General features: G+C 43.7%; 1 protein-coding gene across 16 annotated transcripts in view; it reads left to right on the top strand.

Annotated features, from left to right (window-relative positions):
- The window catches only part of ARVCF (ARVCF delta catenin family member), a 278,074-nt gene that overhangs the window by 196,297 nt on the left and 58,748 nt on the right, over window positions 1–23,029 (top strand). For all 16 annotated transcript variants that reach the window (XM_054219498.1, XM_054219497.1, XM_054219504.1 and 13 more), the window contains 2 exons: window positions 2,325–2,824; window positions 9,826–10,009. In XM_054219498.1, the coding sequence (XP_054075473.1) occupies window positions 2,325–2,824; window positions 9,826–10,009 (684 nt within the window). The remainder of the gene's footprint in view (window positions 1–2,324; window positions 2,825–9,825; window positions 10,010–23,029) is intronic.

The following is a 23,029-nucleotide window of genomic DNA, read 5'->3' as shown; positions in this document are numbered from 1 at the left end:
TTAAAATTAATCTTCTGCTATTTTTCTTTTATGCAGTCAATAAGAATTTAACATGAGGATGAATCTGAGAAATGAGTTTTTGTTGTAGTTTTAATGCTGGTTGTCCCAAATTTGCTTATGTAAAACCAGAATTTTGTTTGAGGAGTAGTTGAGGAGTTTTGTTATTACTTCCACCCTGCATATATGCACGAAAGTAAATCTCTTCAATGTTGTTACTTTCTTCTTGGAATGACGGAAACAGCTTTGTTCTATAACAGAAAATACGACGGCTGTCCAGACACTGTGAATTACTGTGTAGAGCAAGTACTGAATTATACATACACAAATAACCGCATCGATAAAAGGATTTCTTCGGATTCATTCTGAGTTTTGGATACTGGCCCATTTTTATCCTTTCATTTAGTTTATGATTTAGAACAGCAATTAAAGCAACTTAAAGTCAGTAGAGGCGCTTTTAACATTAAAAGCGTTAATTGTACGAGACTAAGTTCAGCCTCCACCTCCGGTGCTCTTCTCCCCAGAGGCTGGTTTAATTAGCAGTCCCTTTAGGATAACAGCAAGCTCCATTTTCTTTTGGAGTTCTAATGGCCTATACTTCCTTCAGCATGACATCAGAAATCGTTCACTAACATCAGTCAGTGCTTAAAATGAAAGGTTTTTTAAGAATCATTTTGTAGCAATTAAAACTACTTGCTTGACTGAGATAACTGCAGTACTGAGACAGTAGCTAACCTGTCCAGGAAGAAACAGTAAGGGAAAATGCTGCAGATGTTTAAAAAAAAAAAATAAATATATATATATAAGAAATCAGGTTATGTTAACGACTGTTAAGAGTAGTATTGGAGGGGAGGGAGGCTGAAGAAGAAAAATCTTCTTGACTTGAGGTTTAAAACAATGGGATTAACTGGAACTTTGATCCAGCTCCTCAGTGAGTGCCCTCAGGCCCCCACCCCTTTGGGCGAAGCCGGCCCGAGGACAGGCAGCAGAGCTGGAAGTGTTTGTGGGAGTTCCGAACAGTTAGGTGCAAGTTGCCCTGCACTTGAGCGAGCCTCAGGTTTCCTTTTGTACCTCTCCTAAGGACCAAGGTGTGTGTCACCTCCCAGGTGGAGCTCCCCGCACCAGCCACGCCTGTTCTGGAGGATGGAAGGTGTCCCTTTGAATCAGGAGCGAAGAGTATCACTGAATCTCAGAAGCAAATTCTGAATTGTAAATGCCTTTCCTTACAGCTCTCCTGCAGAAATGTTCTGTCTCTAGCAGCTAGTAGTGGGCAGTGATTGGAGGGGGGGGGATTTCTTTCTGAAGGTTAGAGATTATAGTTGCAGCAGTGGTTGTTAAAGAAGAAGTATTTGTCAAATACCAATTTTTAATATATTTTTTTAATTTTTAAACATACAGGCATTTGTAGTGTGAGAACCTGCTGTGCTAGAATATCTTTAACTGTGTCGATTGTAACTTTGCCCTTTGTGTGAACGAGACCAGAAATACCTAAATAGGTGTGTTAGCTGGTTGTGACCGACCTTACTTTAGTTACACCCAGCGAGTTAGGGCACAAGATGGGTGACACTTATTCCAGTGCTGTAAATGGTCCTAAGAATGTCTTAACATCCAGGTTAGTTGCTGGTCTGGGGAGGAAAGCTCAGAGTACGGGACTTGTTTTGGATGTCTAGCAGATTATGCTGGTGTTAAAAGTTGGACCCAGGTCTCTTGACCATCAGCCTCTTACCCGTATTCCGAGTGATTCTGTACAAGATAGTCTTTTGTTACGTGCTTGGATTCAGGACTTCGGTTTACCATCGTCTTTGACATTGTTATATATGTATCGATGAGTTCAGTATACTTATGTGAACATCAACATGGAAATGTAGTGGAACTTCTCAGACTCGCTGAGAAGTGTCTGTGCTCTCTGCCCAGACCTTGAATGCCTTTAATTAAAGTTTTGGTTTGCTGCAGAAATAGCGGCATTAATGAAGCTCAGTGTTCCCTGCTAGATGTAATCCAGCTCTGTGGTAATTGTTTTGCTAAGTGACCAAAGTGAAAGCAATCCGTTTGATGACTTGCAGCTCATGTCATCGTTTCGTTGCTAGCCAAACAAATAGTGCGCTGTAGTCCCAGCACTGCCGAGCACTCAGCTATGGTTCATTTGCAACTTACTACAAATAAATTATTTGACAGTGTAAATATGCTGCCCCTAATGGTGTTTGTGACAGTAAAAGGTTTGCTCATAGCTGAAATCTCCGTACTGACTCCAGAGGTACAGTGTGTTTAAATGTGGGTTTTGTTTTGTTTTTTCCCTTTCTTTCTCTTGGGACTGTTGCTTCTTACAGGGGCTACGATGACCCCATCGAGACAGAGATGGTCGAAGAGAGGATACCTTACCTTCATGGTGGCTACGCAGCACCGCTGGCACAGCCGGAGAGAGGAAGCATGGCTAGTATTGACCGGCTGGGGAAGCGCTCCCCCTCTATTGACAGCATCCGTAAAGACCCCAGGTGGAGGGACCCTGACCTCCCTGAAGTAATCGCCATGCTCAGCCACCCCATTGACCCGGTCAAGTCCAACGCCGCAGCCTACCTGCAGCACTTGTGCTATGAGAATGACAAAATCAAAAAGGACGTGAGGCACCTTAAAGGGATACCTATCTTGGTGGGTCTGCTTGATCATCCAAAGCCGGAGGTCCATCGTAAAGCCTGTGGGGCGCTCAGAAACATCTCCTATGGGAAGGATAATGAAAACAAGGTGGCTATAAAGAACTGTGATGGGATCCCTGCCTTGATCAGACTACTGCGAAAAACAAATGACATGGAAGTCAGAGAGCTAATTACAGGTCAGTGTCTGTAGTTTCTTTGATGAATTATTCTTTAGAGGAGTCCTTTCAGCTTCAGGAACAAGAATTTCTGGAGATTAGAGCACTGAAGGAGAGTGTAGATCGCTGGCTCCAGCTGTTTCTTTGGCTGCGCCACATTCAGGGTGTGAGAGGGCCTAAGGCAAACGTGCCCTTCAGGAGGAAATCGCGATCATCTGTGTCTGTAGCACACTCAGCTTTCCCTGGCTGCTGAGATGGGTGATGCTGCTTGGATGTAGCACGCGACTGCATGTGGTTGAGTTACTGAAGCTTAGATGAGTTACAGCAACTTCATTGACAAGTAATTTGTAGCGCGCTTGCCCTCAGCGTGTTATAATCGTAAGGTAAAATATACTAATCTAAAACTTCCCTTGTTAATCTCTTATAAAACAATCCTGCTGCCATGTCCCCACTGCTTCATACGGGTGGAACAGTCAGTCTCCTCAGGAACGCTTCCAGTGCTGGGGACTCTGAGGCTGTGTATAAGGTTGCAGCGCTTCTGGGCTGGAAAACGCCGATTTTAAGGAGTGTAGAGTCTGCTGTTGAGACGCTCTGGACACAGGCTTTGCTTGTTGCAATAATCGGAAAAGGGAGGATCACGTTTCAAAGTTACTGAGATGATGCACGCTTTGCAGGGAGTTTTCAATCACTTATAACTCCATTATTCAACCTGGTTTTTATTTGAACTTAGTCTTGGACATTGTCCAAAAAGAGTAATAAAGTATATGCCAAGTTTCAAAGTTCAGCCATTAAGTGGAAGAGGGTGGAAAAGTATGTCAGCTCTTAAACTAAGGAGAAATATATTGTTCTTCAGTCTCCCATAACTCCTGAGGAGTGAAATGGATTTCCCTTTCTCTTCTCAGAAGCAGCAGGGGATGTCTGGATGGAGACCAGGCCAGTTGCATTGAATTTCAGTGCCAGAACAGATTTTTTTCTGAGTTTTTTAAGTGCGAAAATGGGTCCAGGGCTGAAACTGTTTAGCTGCCTTATCGGTGTTGGGTTCTCCAGGCAGCCCCTATTGCAAACATGGATTAAGCCATTAGAAGTAAACATCATTCTGTAATTGCCTCAAAAAAATCATAGCAGCTCTCCAAGTTTTTACTGGTAATCATAAATCTCCGAGATGAGCAGTGGCCTTGAGTGTTCCAACTGTTCTTCCCCAGCCATTATGGGATATTGAGCAAAGGAGGTCTAAATATACAGTGTAGAAAGTAGCAGGTGTATTTTTCCAGTCCTTTTCTGGTGAGCTGGTAAAGGAGAGCTGTCTGTTTTGTCAGAGAACCGCAGAGTAGCTTGTGTTGTGCTTTGATTGCTGTCTGTGCTTTGTCTCTAAGGTGGAAACTCTGTCGGTAGTGTTTATATTCCGTTTGTTGCGCTCATTAATGTGATGGCAGACTTAAATTTTTATTTTTTTTTTTAAATAAAGAATATCTGTTTATCTACTGTTCTAGTTTACTCAAAACCCGTTTCTGAAGTGCTGAGAAGGAATAAATTTATTTCTTTAGATTCAAGAAAGGAGAAGCCAGTCTATAATTTACTCTGAAGGAATATCATTATAATGCGAAGTGGTAATCAGTCACTTTTGAGATGGCAAAAACGAACTGGATGTTTTCCCTTTTCACTCTAAATGGCGATTGCTTTGATTTCCAGTTGATAATTAGTTTTACAGTTCAAATGCGTTTTATTTGACAATAGCTCCTGCTAATTAAATGCAGTATTTTTATTCCACTTGGGGTTTTGCTATTTAAAGCGCTCTCTTTCCCCTTACTGAGAAACACCAGGAATACTGAGGGCATTAACCTAAACACATGTCCAGCAACAGATGATATGCATTTAATCTCCACCTAACCAGGAATAATTTCGTTCCACTTCTAAAATGATACCACCAGATCCGGTGTGAGACATTCAAGCATCGATACAGAGGAGAAGAGCATTCCAGCAATGCCTCCGTGCCTGGTGCTGGTGGACTTGCAGTCAGCGTTCAAAGCCTCGGCTGGTAACGTGGAATTGCCCATTCGGAAAATGAGCTCCCGAAGTCAGCAGAGAGAAACAAGAGCCAGCGTGAAGTGCAAAGGGTGCCTTCGGCCAAGGCTGCTGCAAAAGGACTGTGTTTTGCAGCCTCAAAAATTCAGATCTCCATTCTGATATTCTCATGGTAGAAATCTTGACTTCCTATCTGAGTGCTTTTCCCTAAACCAAAGTCTACCTTTGCCGTGAAAGTTTTTCATTCTGTCTGGAGTGAAATCTCTGGGGCCTTCTGCAGCAATGCAGGGAAAAAAAAAAAAGGAAGCAAAGACGACAGCATACAGGGTTTGCTTGTTTATTTCTCTTAGGCTGCAAATTCAAGTTTGGCATGGCACGTTGACTTTTCTGTGCTTTAATATCTCTTTAATTCAACACTGGCTGCTTTTTGAAAGCTAAATAGTAATCGTCAGCTGGTCATCCCAGATGTGGACGAATGATAAAATAATCCTGCTTTCCAATGAGATTTAAATAATTTAAAGAAATTTAAATAATTTAAAGAAATTTAAATAATTCAGATACCCGAATTCAAGAGCATTTTAGTCTTGAAGTTTTACTTCTCTGGGCATGGGACCCTGCCTGCAGGACAAGGAGGTACGCAGAAGCACACATTAAGACACGTTATTTGCAGCTGGAGAAGGCGCTTTCTGGCAAAAGAGAGCTTCATTCTCATCTAATTTGTGAGTCAGTCCTTGGCTTTGGTACAGCTCTGCGGCCTCTCCTTAACTGGGTGATGTGCTGCAGCAGCCACAGCTGTCCAGAAGAGCACGAATCAGGGCGGCCACCTGGGTCCGGTCGGTGGTTAATGGAGTGGGGAGAAGCCTCACCAGTATGTTAAAAGCACGCAGGAGGCAGTGGGGAGGAAGCGTGAGGGAGGGATCGGGTCTGTGATGCTCGGCGCTGAACGAGTGAGACCTGGTGTGTCAGGAGTGTGTCTGCTCGGCCGCTTCCCTGGGTATGTGTTTTGGAGAAGGCGGGTTAGACAGGCGTATGGACGTGCAGTTTTGGAAGCAGGCCGAGTATACTGGTACAGCGCTGCTGCCCAATTAAGCAAGTCTGCAGCTTTTTTCTTTCAGATAACGCTGGTTTTAGCAGAATTTGAAATCCTTCTCCGAGTTAATGGCATCTCTGTTTTACCAGACGTTCTTGAGATATCTGCAAATGGCACTGAAACGTGATGTCCCTCAAGGTAAAACTGATATGTGAGGCTTAGTAAAAAATACCTTCAAAACTCAAGATATATTCAGAAAATACCACAGATCTCACTTTTCTTTCTTTTTGGCGTGTAGAGTTACAAAGTGTCTCCCATCCTACTGCGCTGAGAAAAGCTTGATTTAACTATTAGAGTGTCCATAAGTAAATCATGAGTTGTCATGAGAAATATTCAACAAAACTCTTCCTTGCCATCCCTTTCTAGTCTTGGAACTGTACTGCTGAACTTTTAGTGGATCATTTTCTTGAGCAGCAGAGAGAAATGAGGATTAAGCTGATAAGGAATTAAATCTGTTCTGATTGGGAAGACTGCAAAAGTTTTATCTTGAGTGATAAGGTTTTTTTTGTGGAGGAAACGTTGCCATCAGATATGCAAGACCAAAATTCTGTTACGTTCTTTGAAAAGCAATCAGAAGTTGGTAGCTTTAATGAGTAATCTTGTTCTTTGTGAGAACATGGAAAGTAATTTTGTTGTTTAACAACATTGCACTGATTTTAAGTGGTGCAGAACATGATTTTCCTGATGCCATATGTTGCCAGACTGGTTTTAATTGAAAAATGATTGACCTTCAAAATGCTCGGCAGAGGAAACATTTTGATCTAATACCGTAGTAGAAACTTGCAGATTGATCAACTTGCCTAGAATTCACACCTTCGGGCATTTATATACGTGGAGATCTTGTCAGCTGATCCGACACTAACTTCCCTTAGAAGTACCACACTGTCTTGAACTTTCTGCTTACAGATGAGCTTTGTCCTTCCATTTTCTATTAGAAGGCCTGTCAGAAGAAGGTCCCTTTTCACGGTGTCTTCTGTGACAGTAATTCGTTTTGAGGTTCTCAACTTGACCACTACTGAACTTGAAGAAGCTCCAATCTTCAAGACTTAGAATGACACAAACAAGTCTGTCAAACAAATGCACATGGGACCATCATGCGACGAGAAGTCCTCCATGAATTTAATGCAGAGCACTTTATTTTTACAAACGGTAAATGATGTGGTGTGGACCACAGATAAAGAATTAAACAGCTTCTTCCAGTTTCTTGGTGACGCTGGATTTTTGCAAGTAAGCGAGCGCAGCAGAAAAAGATGTCCCTTGGATTTCAGAAGATAATAGCACGTATGTCTTCTGCCATAATTTCTTTAGAAATTTTTCTGCAGCTCCAAGGAGGCAGAGATTTAGGAAATTATGGCTGTGGCCCTAATCACTTTTAATATTACATAAATCATGTAGCTATGTTTATAGCTTATAGCAATTTTTAATATATTTTTACAATAATCAGTACTTTTGAAATTAAAACTTGTAGCTGTTGTCCCTACCAAACTTGCTGAAAGAGTAAAAGTAATGCTTGTAGTTAGAAGTGTATATTACAAATTATATTTATGAATAAAATAAAGATTGATCGTGATTGTAATCATATTCTGAAAAGCAGTAGTTCATCATCCTTCTCTAGTTCGTAAAATTTGTGCAATCTGTGGTCAAAAAGACCAACGCTTGTAGTGAAAGCACATGGAAAATTTAGTAACTTCATTTCCCTTAACGCTGCTGCGTCAGTGTCTGGATTTCTCTTGAGTGCTAGTCATGTGAATTGATTAAACCTGGAGTTTTAAAAACAATTCTTACATCATTAGTGTGTTACGCTAATAGAGACAGGGACTGTTTTTAAAGATGGATGTCAAATTTACAAGGATTTTAAATTATGATTTTTTAACTCAGATTTTCTCTCACACTGCTAAAACCTACGGTCTGATCTGAATTCATTCACTTTTTTTTTTATTGTACAATGCATATTTTTGAGCCAGTTTGTTATGAGAAGTTAAGGCTTTCTTCCACAACAAAATGGGGCTAACTACCATTTTCTGCTTGGTTTCTTTTTTTTTTTTTTTCTTATTGTCCATTGTTTGGCATTTCACAATGACAAAGGGTGATTTGCTGTAATGGGTACAAAGAGAAAATTAATTCGTATTTCACCTATACAGTCTTGTTTGAAAGCTAAAGAAAGTAGGTTATGAAAAGCTCACACAGTGTGTTGTCTATGAAGGGCAAGGGAAATAGGCCAAAAAAAAAAAAAAGCAATGTTTTTGTATGGTTTTAGAAAAAGACTGAAAGAAACATTATGGTGTTCATTCTCTTGTCTGCCTCAGATGTTTGTTATTGATTAATATGGTCTCCTAAGTCTGAACAGATGCCTGGATTTTGTAAAGATCACTGGGAATAGGCAACCCCATAGCATTTGACTTCTGAGGCTCTGCTAATCATCGGCCTTTGAGCTTGTCCTAGAAGGGCCACTCACAGCTCACAGGGAGACAGAATTCCTGCCCTGTCCCTATGTGGGTAGTGCTCGGATAGTGAAATAGGACATTTGGCATTTGGCACTTGCAGCAGTGACGGCCGGAGCGTGCGGGACAGTTCCCAGGCGATGGCCACCTTGGCTCCTGCGCGGTGGCCATGGGGTCCCGGCACCTTGGGGTGCTGCCGACTCCCTCCCCGTGGCACGTCTTCCCACTGACAGCGCCCAGCAAGTCCCTGCCTGCGTCAGGCCGTGACAAAAGGAACAGGTCCAAAACCTTTTTCCAGGCGTTTTTAAAGTTTGAAGATTGTAGGTTTTAAAACTCAGAGTGATTGAAAGGGACCAAAACAAAAGGTTGCACCTTTGTTGTTCTTTTGTGTTTTTCTTTAGCCATGCCTACTAAGAGGTGAGTATCTACAATTTCCACTGGAATGTACACAAATTCACAGTTGCCGTAACACAGGCAGCCTCAGATTTATATTGTATCCACTTCGGAAAGATTTCCGATGTGTTCTGGGGAATCTGGCTCTTCCATTCCGTCTCTCTAACATTTTGCGAGTCTTCACACTTTTCTTGGAGATCCAAAGTGTGCATCTGGCTCCCTCCGAACGTTGTTCCAGATGGTTCTTGCACGTCACTGGGCTGGGCCTGTGCAGAAATGACCTCTGAAGTGAACGTCCTGGTTTAGTCCTCACTAAGCTGGTGAGGAGCAACTGCCAGGGCACTGATACGGGTCTGACGGGAAGTTGTATCGCTCGTCCAAGACTGTGTATTTTACCAGTTGTAAAGCTGTTCTGTTGTGTTGCTTTGATGTTTGACTTCCGTCTACTTTGGCTCACAGTTGAGGTAAAAATGGAAAGACGGGAGCGTCGGCTCTCAGCTTCTCGGAGGATCATATGCTTGTGGCACCAGGTGATGTGAATACAGACACTGCCTGTGACAGGAAAACGTGAAAGTAAATAATAGAGAGGAGTCTTGAATGAAATACTGTCTTGTGCAGAGGATAAGCGTAAGATCAATGGTCTTCCATAAATTTATCCCTGTTTTTAAGACTTGCTCAATATACTTGGCTGCTGCACTGGATGAATTTTTATTTTTTGAGGCATACCTAGACTTAAAAGTGTAACAAAATTTGTATATAGCAGAAAAATCCTATTAATCTGCAATAGCACATCACATTTATGTGCTCTGTTCTGGGATTTGATGACTTCAACAATATGCACGTCTTGATAGAGGTGCTTCCATGCTTTTGGAAATTCTTCTGTTGCAGCAACTGTGGAATTTCCCCTAATCTGGGAAATACCTAATCTGGCATCTCATCAGGTGGTTTCAACTTTTTGTTTAGTGTTATGATTAACCTTCTAGTGATTCTCTGTGAATCTGGTGGTTCTATTTCATCGAGATATTTTAAATAGTTATTATTCTGTTGTTATTTAGTAATCACTGCTTCTCCTGCAGGCACCCTGTGGAACTTGTCCTCCTATGAGCCCCTGAAGATGGTCATCATCAACCACGGTCTGCAGACGCTCACCAACGAGGTGATCATACCCCATTCGGGTTGGGAGAGTGAGCCGAATGAGGACTCTAAGCCTCGCGATGCTGAGTGGACAACTGTCTTCAAGAACACCTCTGGTTGCTTACGGTAAGGCAGAGCTGTGGAGTATTAATCTGTTCACCACGTCCTGTGTTTAAGATTTTGTTAACGTTATTTTGATTTAGAATAAATTATCAAATATCTTTCTTTTGGGGGGAGATAGCCCCATTTCAGTGGCCACAACAGCAACGCATGGAGGTATTTGCGTGCCACGGACTGTCCCGTTGCAGGGCTTGTCGATGTAGGTCTGTAAGGACCTGTGGGAAATCAGTTAAGAACCTGAACTACTGACCGTTTGGGAACCCATTTCTAATATTCCTTGCAAAGGAGCCTTTTCTGGTTAGAAATTTTATTTGCATTTCTGAGAGCACCTTGAGAGTAGGACTGTACAGGCTAGAAGCTGGGGTCAGGAGGAATCTTAATGCAGTCTGAAAAACCTAAAGAACCGATGTTCCCTAAACACAGAGTCTTTCACTTCGCTTTTCTTTGAGATAAAATAGTGGAGATGTCCTATTAGATTCTTCAGCTTTATGAAGTTGTCAATTAGTTTGAACAAAGCTAATAAAGATTTGGCATTGTACCTTCTGTTGCTCTGACTATACTTCGGTCAGATTTCTACGATTAATGCATCTTCAGAAGTTGGTTCATTTCTGTTTCTTGGGCTTGTGGTCTCTAAATTGCAATAACTATTCCCCTGAGTAACTTCACAAATGAAGAAAGTAATCAAAAGTGTTCTGGAAGGGCCCCATTACTGAAATTATTTGCAGTTCCACTGGAAATTGAGGTCCTTTAAGTAGGCTCCAGACATCATAGGTTTTTACTTACTAGTGTCTCATTTTCTAATGGTGTCTGCAAGAGGAAATTAGTCGTGGTGGGGGATAAAAGGATTATCTGAATGAACGTGAGATTCTCTAGTAAGCGTAGGCAATAAATTCATCATTAGTAGACTAACCTAATCCACACCATAAATTTTTATTAATGTGCAGTGCGCTGATCCACTTGAACGTCTGCATTCCAGGAGAGCTTTGGGGTTGGTTTTTTTACTGTTTGTTTGGGGTTGGGCGGTTTGTGTATTTTTTATTATTTTAAAGGTACTGGTTTTACAGGACATGCAAAAGCTTGTGCCGCTTCGGACATTCCACATTCTTAAAGGGTGATGAAGAGGGATGTGGCGCAGAGCAGCACTGAGATATGTTAGTTAGAGAGTTTGAACTCTTGGTAATTAAAAGTGGTCCTGATATACTTCCAGTGCATCAGGCCATCGGCCAGACTGCGTCTGATGCTGAGGAGGGGAACGGTGTCTCGGTCCTTTCATCTGTAGTGTCTGCTGTCACAGTCATGTTGGGACTATTTGCTTCCTTGTGGAAAATTTGAAACTGCCGTCGGATGTGGGGCAAGGTAATCGGAAAAAGGTAGTTTGTCCGTGTCTCTGTGTTGTGCCCTGGAGGGAGCAACCTCTTGCACAGGGAGGCAGAGAACTGTCTTGCTGTCTCCTTGCTCCTTGCAGTGAGATAATGCGAGTCCAGGACAGCAAAGGCGCAGGAGGAGGTGAGGTATGGGCTGTCTTTCAGGCAGTCGTATTTCTTGTTACGGTGTCGGTGATAGCACATACCTTTCGTAGAGCACTTCCAGATCTAGGGGTAAAATTGGACATAGCAAAAGTAATTATTGTTACTAGTGTTGGAAATACTTTTGCATTGTTTGTTGAAATCCTCTGCAGCTCATCCTTAAAAGCACCAGGCAGATAAGATAGATAACACCAGCAGAGAACAAATTGTTGCAGCCATCTGTCTGACAGACGTCAGCGTTTAAAAACCCCTTTGCCCACTCTTCTCTTGTTCATACAGAAGCTGGTTCTAGAAATTCAGTTTTCTGGGAATGGAGCTTATTGCAGACTACAGACTGTTTACCAAATACGATATTTAATTGGGAGGTTAGTCCTCTTGATGGTGTGCCAGCCTCCTTTCTCCCTTTGGAAGTGAGCCTCAGGTGTGTGCTGCGTTGTCTTTCCAAAACAACCGAGAGCGCCTTTGAACTTGGAGGTTTCAGATGATGCTGCAGTTCAGATAGCCACGCAGAAGACAGGCGTTATGCACGGCGTTCGTTTCAGTATCATTTTTTCAGTTAACGAAGTTTATCAACAGATGTGGGCGAGTTTGTTTCAAACTCAGTGATTCACAGCGTGAACCAGTTAATTATTTGCACGCTTTTTTTTTAACACTGCTTTCTGATCTTTATTTTGTTCTTGATCTACGTCTCTCTCTTGATAATGTGGAGACTTGGAAACACTTATTTCAGAATAACTGAAAACAAGTAATTAAAAAAACCCAAACGAACAAACATTTATTTGCCTTTACCTCTTAAAATTGCGATCCATCCCATTTTCCTTTCCAGTCCTATCCTGTCTACAACATTTTTTTTCCCTGTGTAATTCCTTAGTGTCTCTCCCTCCTGGCTCGGGGAGTTCAGGTGCTGGTGTACGCCCAGGTCTGAGCAGGGCAGGGTGACCTGTATCGTCAGCCGTCAGCTTGGGCTGCTCGTGCCGAGGGGTGGCAGCGGGGACAGGGTGGTGCCGCAGGTACGCGTGGCATGGAAGGATGCTTTAGCAGCGGGATCAGTAATTGCGGCCGAAATCTTAGCAAATATTTGTACCTGCGCCAGAGTTGCTTCACTTGGGAATGAAATTTGCAGGGTAAGAGCCATGAGCCATACGCTCTTTTGCCTCTTACCCAAAGCTAAAGTAGCTTAGCCTTGTGTAGCCCTGGTTTCTTACTGCTTTCTAAGGAAACACAAATCCATATGTGTTGCTTGATGTTGATTTTAGTCTGGATGGCCGAGGGACTCGTGCCGAGGAATGGATCTGCCTGAGCCGCTACTTGAGAAAGCCCCGTGCAGGATACTGAGTGACGTTGGCCTCGGTCATTTACAAGCTGGAAATGAGAGAAACTGCACAAAGTTTGTTATCGTCAAGAATGTCATTCACATACGGCTTTTGTCATAAATTGCATAACTCTGGGATTACCTGGGATAATTAGCGATGTCCGTGCCAAACTACCGTAGCTAACTGACAGTGTATCCATAGCCAGTAAGAATCAAGGGAAGAAAAGGCAACTGGTTAAGGTTTATGTTGATTTTGGAGACCAGTGTTTATTTTATGGGCTCCTTCTAAAGTCAGGCTTTGCCCCACGACCGTAGCTGTTGTAGGGATCTTTGGAATCCTGGTATCTGGAACGTGACGAGTGGGTTCAGTGTGCCATCCCACCCTGTACCTGACTTGCCAAAACCTCTCTTCAAACAGAAATGTTTTGGGAGTCCTGTATTCCCCTTTGCAAGATGAAGGCTTGGCAGCACAGCTAATTTGCAAACAATGATCTGTTAATGAAATTTATTGCATGCTTTTTCTGTAACCTTTACCAAGAAAGAATGAAGTTTCCAGAAACTAGTGCAGGTGGTGATAATTTTGTCTCTGTTCTTGTCCTGAGATCAGGAAAAAGATGTTTCCTCTTCCATTGCTGTGTTTTGTTTATAGGGGCAAACCCGATATGATGAATGGATCTGCAATGTCCACAATAATTTTACTACTTAAAATGGTCGTGAGCCTTGTGATAGATGCTACCTTGGGTGTAATTTTATAAAATAAAGCTATTATAGTCTGTTGAACCTGTTGAGAGAAATCGGTATGATAGAAGTCTGGAAAGGAACAGTAAAAACCAAAGCAAAGATTGATTTATTGAAATTAAGTGGATTTTTGGTTCTGGAAAAATAGGACTGGAGAAGAAGTAAGGAAGGCATTTGCTGGGAGAATCATTAAATATGCATAGATGTTCCTTTATCTCATTTGGAGTACAAGTTTCGTGTCTTTACATTCTGTTTTATTCTTTTAGGTATGTGAAGAATGTCTCTTTAATTACTGGCTGTTTTTTTTTTAATTTAAACCCCTAAATCCCTACTGGGATTTGCACTCCCGAAGCATTGGTTTTTAAATTGTACTCTCCTCCCGTTTAAATAATGTAATGATTTGGTGCATCTTAAGAAGGCCATTTTGTGATCCTTCCTACAACTTTGACCCAGCCACTCAGGTGCTTTAGAAGAGTACAAGGGGACGCGGCCTCAAGTTGCGCCAGGGGAGGTTTAGGCTGGCTGTGGGGAAAAATGTTGACACTGAAAGGGTTATGGAGCATTGGACCAGGCTGCCCAGGGGAGTGGTTGAGGCACCATCCCTGGAGGGATTTAAAAGCCGGGCAGAGGTGGTGCTTAGAGATATGGGTTAGCGATGGGTTTTGTCAGAGTTAGGTTGGTGGTTGGACTCCATGGTCTGAAAGGTCCCTTCCAGCCGAGACAGTTCCGTGGTTCTGAGCTGGCTCCCGCGCCCCGGGCAGTGACAGACCCTCCCTGTGTCCCCACAGCTGTCCCCGGAGCTTCTCTGCTCTGGAGGGGAAGTGCCGCGTCTGCGGGTCCGCGAGCCCTGCTGCAGTCACATCCTCTTCTTGGCTTTCTGTGCCGATAGCCACCGTGATTCCTAGCTCTCTGGAAGCAGCAGGGATTTTAATGCTTTAAAAGTGAAATTCGTTCTGGGCTTAATTGCTGTTTTCTGCCTAATTACTTTTAATTCTCCCTTGGATTTTTTCACTTCTAAGAGGACGGAGCAGAACTTAGTTCCTAAATTGCCAACTTTCTAGCCTGATTCCTGTGCTAAACTGACCTGCTGTCAACAAATGTTAAATGAATTAATTTGCATAGCAAACAGATGCAAAGTGCTCCTTTTTGCAGGGTACCATCTGTAGTTGCAGCACTGCTTGTCAGTTCTCCAAGTGCACAGGAATTCGCCTTCGCAAATAGCCTCAGGGTTCAGAGACCTGGCAGTGGGTGTACGCACACAAACAAACTGCACCCGCTTGACTTCCACTAAAAACGCACATTCCTCGGGTGGAAATGGCGCCCAACAGCTTGTGCGGCATCAGCTCCTGAGAAGAGAAGGGACAACCTGGTGGCCAGAGCTGTAACAGGAGACTTGAGAAGGATGGATTTAATCGCTGTTCTGCTACTGTTCTGACATAATTACAGGCAAGATTAACGGTATAAACCTTTTTGTGGTCTAATTTTTAACAGCCCTGTCTCCCTCTAGTTTTGGCGAGATTCAGGCTCCTAAGTGCCTGAGCGGCCCTGGACTTCGCTCGCTGATTTTCACTTTCCTGTCCTTGTCGTGAGATTGGCACCTCTGTCCTTACCTTCCCCTGGAGCTGGTAAATACCAGTGGTTCACGGATTTTGAAGTGGTTGATCCTAGAGACAACTGGGGGTGAGCACCTCCTGTAGGTATAAATTAAGAGTCCAGTCTCATGGAATCAAAACCTAAGAGTTACCATAAATGTGAGAAACAGTGTTTGAAGACATGAGGTAAGGACTCGGTGGAGTCAGAGCCAAAACCACACAGGATGAGGAATGATGTCGAAGTGTCTGCATGCGCCTCTCAGTTTTATGTACTGCAGGGGAAAGAGGACTGCGGGAACTTGGGGGTAAGTCGTTAATGCTTAGGATGTGCCAAATAGAGTTTTTGTATGAAAATGCTTTAAGGCTTTTTCTGAGGAGGGCACCGAGCATTAAGGCATGTGCATGTACATCTTGTCCTGCAGGTGTAACTCGGAGTGCTTCAGTCACACTGAATTTGAACACTGCTTAATGGTAATGAACTCCTTCCTCGAGTTCTCGCTCGACCTCCTGCTGGCTTTATATACTTGTGAACGCGTGTATGTGTGCAAACACCTACAGCACGCACCGTTCGGAGCAGGAGCGGGTGCGTCTGAGGCATGTTGGAGGTAAAGAAGGTTTGTCAGACAGAACCCGTGGTCTTGTTTTGGCAGACAAGTTCTCTCTGCACCTTGGAAATGACTGGATGAGTGTCTCGGTGATAACGGTATGTCCATTTTCTTCTTCCCATCTCTGCGTGCTGAGTTTGAGGAAAGAAAGGAAGAAAGGCTGTCGAAGGCAGGTGCTTATGCCCTCCTTTCTTATTAATGATTAATGTATGGCTTTTCTCTGAAGAAAAGTGCATGGGAATTAGAGCTTTCGAAGTGAATTACCTTCCAGCGCTATCCATCTTTAAATCCTGCAGGCATTGATAATAGTGTGTGGTGACAGTCGCATAATATTTGTCCTACCTGCACTCTCGTACTCAAGGCAGCCTTCAGCTCCAGCTGGCTGAAAGAAGGCACTTAAGTGCAAATCTTTGCCCTGGAAGCGCTGCCTAGTGGAGAGCAGGGCGCAGGAGGCGAAGCTCAGGCGATGCTGCTGCCCAGCTGCCCTTGGTGTCGGGGCAACTTTGCTTGCTGAAGCATGGCAGGACAGAGAAGACATGTAAATGTGAGTTTTCAGGTGCTGGCTTCTATTTTCTCTTTTTTATCAGCAGCAAATTAGTTATTGAGCTTCACGAGTCTCGCATTAGTACAGAGCCCTCCTTGCGGCAGCTCCATGTCTCCCTCACTCCAGAAAGGATTCTGATGAAGTCATTTTGTTGACTTTTCCTCTTCATTGGTGTGCTCCCTTGTCACAGTTCGAGTAGTCCTTCTGTATGCTTTTGCGGGGCAGCTGCTAACCAAGGAAGCCTGGCCGGGAGGTTCTGCAGAGCTTAGCACCTCCTTGTCCCAGCCGGAGGAGAGCAGGGCAGACGCTGCCGCGTCCCGGCCCACCGGCCGTGCTGGAGGCTGGGGCGCAGCCGATGGGGGCTGCTGCCTCCGGACGCTGCAGCGAACGATGCTGTCGGTGCTTTGCTGTGTGCAACAGGTGCTTTCGGATGGCACTCTCAGCGAAGGAATAGTTTTAGAAAGAGATAAAAACTGTACAGAAATTTGCCAGTGAATCTTGACTTCAGAGGCAGCAAGTGGCACGGAAAAGGGAGAAGCTTATCTGCCCAACCCAGACTGGAAAAAAACCAACTCAAATTAAAAATCCACACAATAGAGAGGAGAGAGCGAAGGCAGTTTCTTAATTAGCTTACTGATACTGTGCGGGATCACAGCATATGGCTGTCCTGGGGCTTATATGATGAGCAGAGCGTTTAATTCGTGCTAGTAAGGAGCTGTTAGGGTTCCTCCTGACAGTTCCTGATGTTTAGCTTGTAATATAAATAAATTATGCATAGATTTTAGCAGCAGAGACATAACCTAGTTACATGCAACCTTAATGCTTTACAATCAAGTCTGAAGTATAAATTTAAAGTTGTGCACTTGCTTATTGCCTTCTGTCATTACTTAGGAATGAATCTAGGTCCTTCTTCCCTTGGCTGTCAGCGAAGGGGATGTAACAGAAGGGCCTGTGGTGTGGTGGGATGAAGAGCAAGACGGAACCAAACCTCCCTGCAGTCCCTCGAATGGACAGAGTTTGCTTTGGAAGGCGTGTGAGCCAGGATCCTGTGTTAGATAAATGCTGCCTTGGTTTTGTATTTTTGGGATTCTTTCACATTGCAGCGAGCACGTGTGATAAAGCGAGCAGAGTCCCCGAGCCTTTCCTCCAAGCAGAGACTGGAATAATTTGGAAGCAAAGTAGCTGCTGGGCATCGCGGAATTGTGGTGTAGTGTGTTCCTGTATCGCTTTGCCTTACAGGAGAGCAAGCTAAGGCCCTCCGAGTAGGTCATGCAGGAGGTGACCAGTCAGCATTTTACTGAAAAGGCATTACGCGATGTTTTGGATATAAGAAGACACAAGTAGCAAAAGGCGGACGTGACATCTGTACCTTGTTAAACTGTTCTGCTGGCTGCTGAGCCCCTGCTTGTTGCAGGGAGCTCTTGGAGACAGCGCTGACACCGGTGAGACGCGTGACAGCGCGTTGTCGGTCTCTTGCTCTATGCCACTGTTGCTGGGGCACAGACTGAGCTTGCAAAGTCCTGTTTCAGGGGTGGCTTTTGGTGTGTCCTCTTGTGAGCATTTGACCAACTAAACAAAACCGATCCCTTTACTCAAATAGCTGGAGGGTGTTTCACACAAGGCAACCGGGGCTGCCCTGCTGCTCCTCTCTCGGGTCTGGCTGGTGGGTGGATGTTTACATGGAGAAGAAACCCCCAGGGGGATCTCCTGCCCAGACCCAGTACGCCTTTTCTCAGCTGCTCCCTAACATCAGCATCAGCAGAGCTCCACTGTCGTTCTGTTCATTTAATTTGGACTTTGACGTCTTCCTATTTTCTTTACCATATTGTCTGCTTGATTTGCGACTCAGCTGTCTGCTGCCGAACTCCGTCGTGTTGTACAGGGCCCTCTGACCAGTGCTGCCTGGATCAGGCTATCTTTGTGTCACAGGCAGCTTCCTTCTTTTTTTCTCTTTATTTTCAGAACAATGAACCTAATACCAATTAAGCTTTCTGGTATTTCATGTGAACTGAAGTATGGAATTCATTCTACTTCTGCATGAAATGATGGAATGATTTAAAAATGCTGTATATTCCTCCTTTGGGACATTCAGTACCTAGAAATAGGCTCGGAAATAGAGTACATTTACTGCAACTATTATTTATCAGTCTCCTTTGGCTGACATCCAAATAAAAATTTCTTAATAGTGAAGCAAAGTGTGGGTGTGGAAAGGTGGTTTTATAGCAAGGGTTCTGTCAGAGTAGGTGGATAGAACAACTGATATAGTTAAATTATACTTGCGAGACCCCTGTAGTATTTTATCAGCTGAAGTATATAACACTCAGTGTGTGGAGAGGGGACCCTCGGTGACGGTGTCCCTCAGGGTCTGGCGAGGTGCAGGTACTGCCTGGCAGCGCCGCCGCAGCTCAGCCCCCTTGGGAAGCCGTTTGGATCAGGTATCCTCAGCGTCTTCAGCAGTGCTGGGACAGACTACATAGGAGCCAATGTTACTTGTAGCCTGGCAACACAAAAATAGTTGTTAGAAGGTTGTTTGCGGTAGTAAAAAGCAGGATTCATTTGGGCCACCCGAGACCCTGCAGAGTGCACCAAGAGGCTGCTGGAAAGAGCTCCTCGCTCTCGGCTCTCGTCACGTTTCTTCCAGAGAAAGGCAGAAATGCTACTAAAAGGGTATCTTAAAAATTTCCAGTTTGGCTTTTTATTTATATAAAAAAGAAAGTCCCCAGCCTGTCGTCTTTAGCCCCAGCTGGGTCTCTAAGTGAAGTGCTCTTTACACGGCTGAACTGCAGCGGGCTGGTGAGTGTTCGGGAGCACTCGAACCCCGGCTTTCAGCTTCATCCGCAGCGCTGGGGGGTGGCGACTGATGGCCCTTTCCAGCCGGGTGGCAGACACAGCAATAGTCTTGGAAATACTAGGTTTAATGTTCAGAGAAAAAAAATGTGTCTCCCTGATGCTTGTATTTCCAAGTTTCTCTTTATCATTAAAAAAAAAGAAAAGCTCTCTGCATCTCCGCTCTGTCTTTCAGATTGTTAGGGAGAGCAGAGTGGGGGCGTTGCTACGTGATTTGCGTTGAAATAAGTGCCATGCATTTAATTACTTTAAAATCTTTTCTCTTGAGGATAATTTTGGTGTGTGGCACAGCTAGGTGAGCTGTTACTACTATCCTAGACGTGATGATTACCAACTCTGTTCTGCAGATGCAAATGTTATGTTCAGACTTGCATATCATTAAGAAAACTATTTGGTGATAATGATAACCTTGTCTAAAGCATGAACAGATTTCCCAACGCATTCCCCACCATTTTCTGAAGTCTTTAATAGCAACAGGCTGGATTCCTACCCTGATGTGTTTCTACGCTGGTAGGTATTTACTTTTATTTAACATTTACTTAGTGCTCCTCTGTTTCGTTTTCCCAGGGAAAGCATATATTTGAACGTCCTAACAAACCCTCTCTCGCTAGTCCTGTCTACAGTCTGGACTCTAAGAATTTGAGGAAGCATCCAGGTTGCTTTTTCCAGCTAAAGGCCGAGGATTTAAAATCTCTGGAATGAGATTTGTGTGTTACTGATTTACATAGAATCAATCATATAGTTGGTTTCCTTCCTATGTACTTTAAGTAATATGGACAGTGATTCCACGTCTCGCTTTCTATTACTCTTTGCAGCATGATGTGAGAAAGATACTATTGTTTTTAAAATACATTTTTAATTTAATGGACTCTTAGAAAAGCATTGAAAGCAGGGAAAGCGAGGGAAAGCAGCAGAGGGCCCCTCTGGGGGTGAAGAGACAGGGCAAGGGCAGCAGACCATACAGACCACCAGAGAAGAACGGCAGCTATCGTTTGTCACCGTCTCATGTAAAAGTAGCTCAGGTAGTTCCTCCTCCCCGTTCCCACCCATTTGGACAGGCAGTCAACTTTATTTTCATTTATAACAGGATTTTGCCCATAATCGGTGCCTCAAAAGCCCTGCAGAGTTCCTGTCTCAAGTTGTTCAAACTTTAAAAGTATCTTTGACGTCATCTGTAGAGGTTCTCCATATTCAACTGCCCCAGCAAGCAACTCGCTGAGGTAACGGGTTTAATTCTAAAATCTTTGGGCCATTCCAGTTGCTGCATGGCAGCCCAGTTCCTAAGTAAGAGAGCGAACACACATCTCAGCTACGGCTTTGGCTTCCTTTTCTGTTCAGTGTCTTGTATCAAACATTCCATCCACTGAAGAAATTTCTTCTGGTATAAAACAATGCTCGTATAAAGTGTAGAAAAGTTCAGCGAAGAGCGAAACTCTCTGCTTTATCCAAGTCCAGATGCCATCTGTTGCCTCTCTGTTGTGTGAGTTTCGGGAAGTTTCTGCCCTGGGAGAGGCTTTGCATTCCTCCTGTGGAGTGTCCCCCGCTGTAAGACGATGACGCATCCTCCCTTAACATCTGCAGGAATCTGTCCCCCATTTATCGATTTCCATCACTCTTGAAAGAAAGATGTTCAGAAACTTTGCTGTGAAAGTTTCCTTTGGAATATGATTTAGTTACATCATTCCATAACACGTAATAGATCTGTAAGGTGCATCAGGAACAATTCTGGTTTAGATGTGAAATTGGAAGAGATTTTTCCTGACTCGGGTCAGTGGAGTGCGGTATGAGGTTGGCTGTTCCATTGCAGTTCCTGTCCTTTTTAATGACCAGCACTAGCTCTCTTGTCTCTGTGCTACAGCCCTTCCTGAAGACCCAAGGTGTGAATTTGATTGATGAATACCAGGTGATGTTTTTCAAGGAGGTAGGTTTATAGTGTCTTAACACCCCAAGGTGGAGATGCAACCTGGCATTTTTCTGGGTTGCAGGAGCTTTTGAAGGTTGCTGTGGATCATGGAAACCAACCCTGGGAGCACTTCTCCTGGGATTGCCAGATGAGAACGTATTCAAAGCGTATTGTCTTTGTTTTCACCATGCTTGCCTTTGCTTAGCGCTCAGGGATGTTTGGCGTACTTGTGCGCGTGTCTGAAATGCGAATGTTCCCACGGGGACTGGGCGATCTTCACTGCCTCTTGCAGTGCTGGAGCAGCAGAAAAGCAGGCTCGGTGAAGCGGGTGCGGATCTCCCTGGGGAGTCTTTCCGAGGTCTGTATTGCCTAGACTTCTCTGGAGAAGAACAGGAGCCGAGCTCTCCAGTAGATCTGGGTTATAGTTACAGCCAAGGAAATGGCTTTTGTTGTTCCATGTTAAATAAATCCCACGGGCTGCAGGAAGCTCATTACCCAAGGAGGGAGGACTAGCAGAGTCCCAGGAGTGCTGGGTATTTATAGAGCAGATGTTTCTGCATGAGATGCTCATAAGGATACGTTTTTCTGATGTGTTAGTTACACCATTAAAACTGCAAAGTTTGATGTCTGGATAACTTATTCATAGCATTAATTAGCTATTAATTTGATTCTGCAGAGTTTTCATGCTTATTTGTGTCTGATAGATGTGGGAATTTTTTCTTGAGGTGTCAATTTTCAATTTCTATAGTTGAAGATACAGTAAGTTACATCAGCAAGCCACAGTCTTACTGATGCACTTTTATGATATCAGTTATAACCTTATCAATGTCTACCTTAATATTAATCCTAAAACAGATCAAGAAATAAGAAAGTAGGGTACAAATACTGTGATGCTGTTGATAACCAAAGCAGTAAAACAAAAGTGCCGCAAGTGGGGTAGCACAAATGGGCCATAGAAAAATCTCTTACGAATGGGCCATGGGGCAAGAAAGGTGTGAAGGGTTGTTTTTGGCAAAAATTGGTTTATTTTTTGAATTCTGTAAGTGTTCCTTACTTATTTTAGCTCTCACTTTCTAAGACTTAATGAGGGAATAAGTAATGCGATGCACAGCTCCAGATAAGACCATTTTTACTGCATTTCTGTCACCCTCGAGCTTAACAAGTAATGTTCCACTTTAAGAGATGCGCTTGGAGGTGGAGCTGCTGTTGTTTATTGTTGTAACTCCTGAAAGGGATCACAGAGAGCTTGAATTCTAATTTCAGTTTCATAAAGACTTTACATTAAAATTCGCATTTGGGCTTTTGGTACGAAAGGATTAGTACAACTGGAGATGGAGAAACAGCACGTAGAATTCTCTCCGCCATATATCCTGTGGAATCGTATTTTAATATCCACTTTACCTGCCTTGTATCAGCCATTGCTAGAGGTGAGGCTGTGTGTTAGGATTTGGGGAAGGGATTCTTTTATCTGTGCATTTCATTTGTGTTCTTAATTGAAAGTTAATGTGCTGTTACAGCATCCAGCTCACAATTAAGTGTCTTCAGATTTTGAGAGGTCTCTGAGAAAATGTGGTTTTTTTCTAGTCATCCAATTAACATCCCAGCCTGCCTGGTGATGGAGGGACTTGAGAGGGGACCATGATTGATTTGTTAATTACTTGCAGATTGGAAGTCCCTCTAGTTACTTAAAAAGAAATACTGGCTGCACGATCCTGATAGCAGAAGGTAATGATTGTGTCCTGAGCTTTTGAGAGCTACCCTTACGTGGGTTTGTGGAATTCGGAGCCCCTGGAAGCTGAACGGTTGGCTGTGGTGTTGTCGAAATTAGTGCATTTCAGTTTTGAGAAAACTTTCCTTACAGGTTTTGCCAGCGAGCACTATTAAGAACCATTTTGTTGCTTCATTTGCCTCCAAAAAAGGAAAAAGGGGGGGGGGGAAGAGGGCGGAGGAGGCAGCGCT

The sequence above is a fragment of the Rissa tridactyla genome, chromosome 13 (assembly GCF_028500815.1).
Source record: "Rissa tridactyla isolate bRisTri1 chromosome 13, bRisTri1.patW.cur.20221130, whole genome shotgun sequence".
Taxonomy (NCBI): Eukaryota; Metazoa; Chordata; class Aves; order Charadriiformes; family Laridae; genus Rissa; species Rissa tridactyla.
Note: the sequence above shows the minus strand (reverse complement) of the source record. Positions and strands in the feature narration are given on the sequence as shown.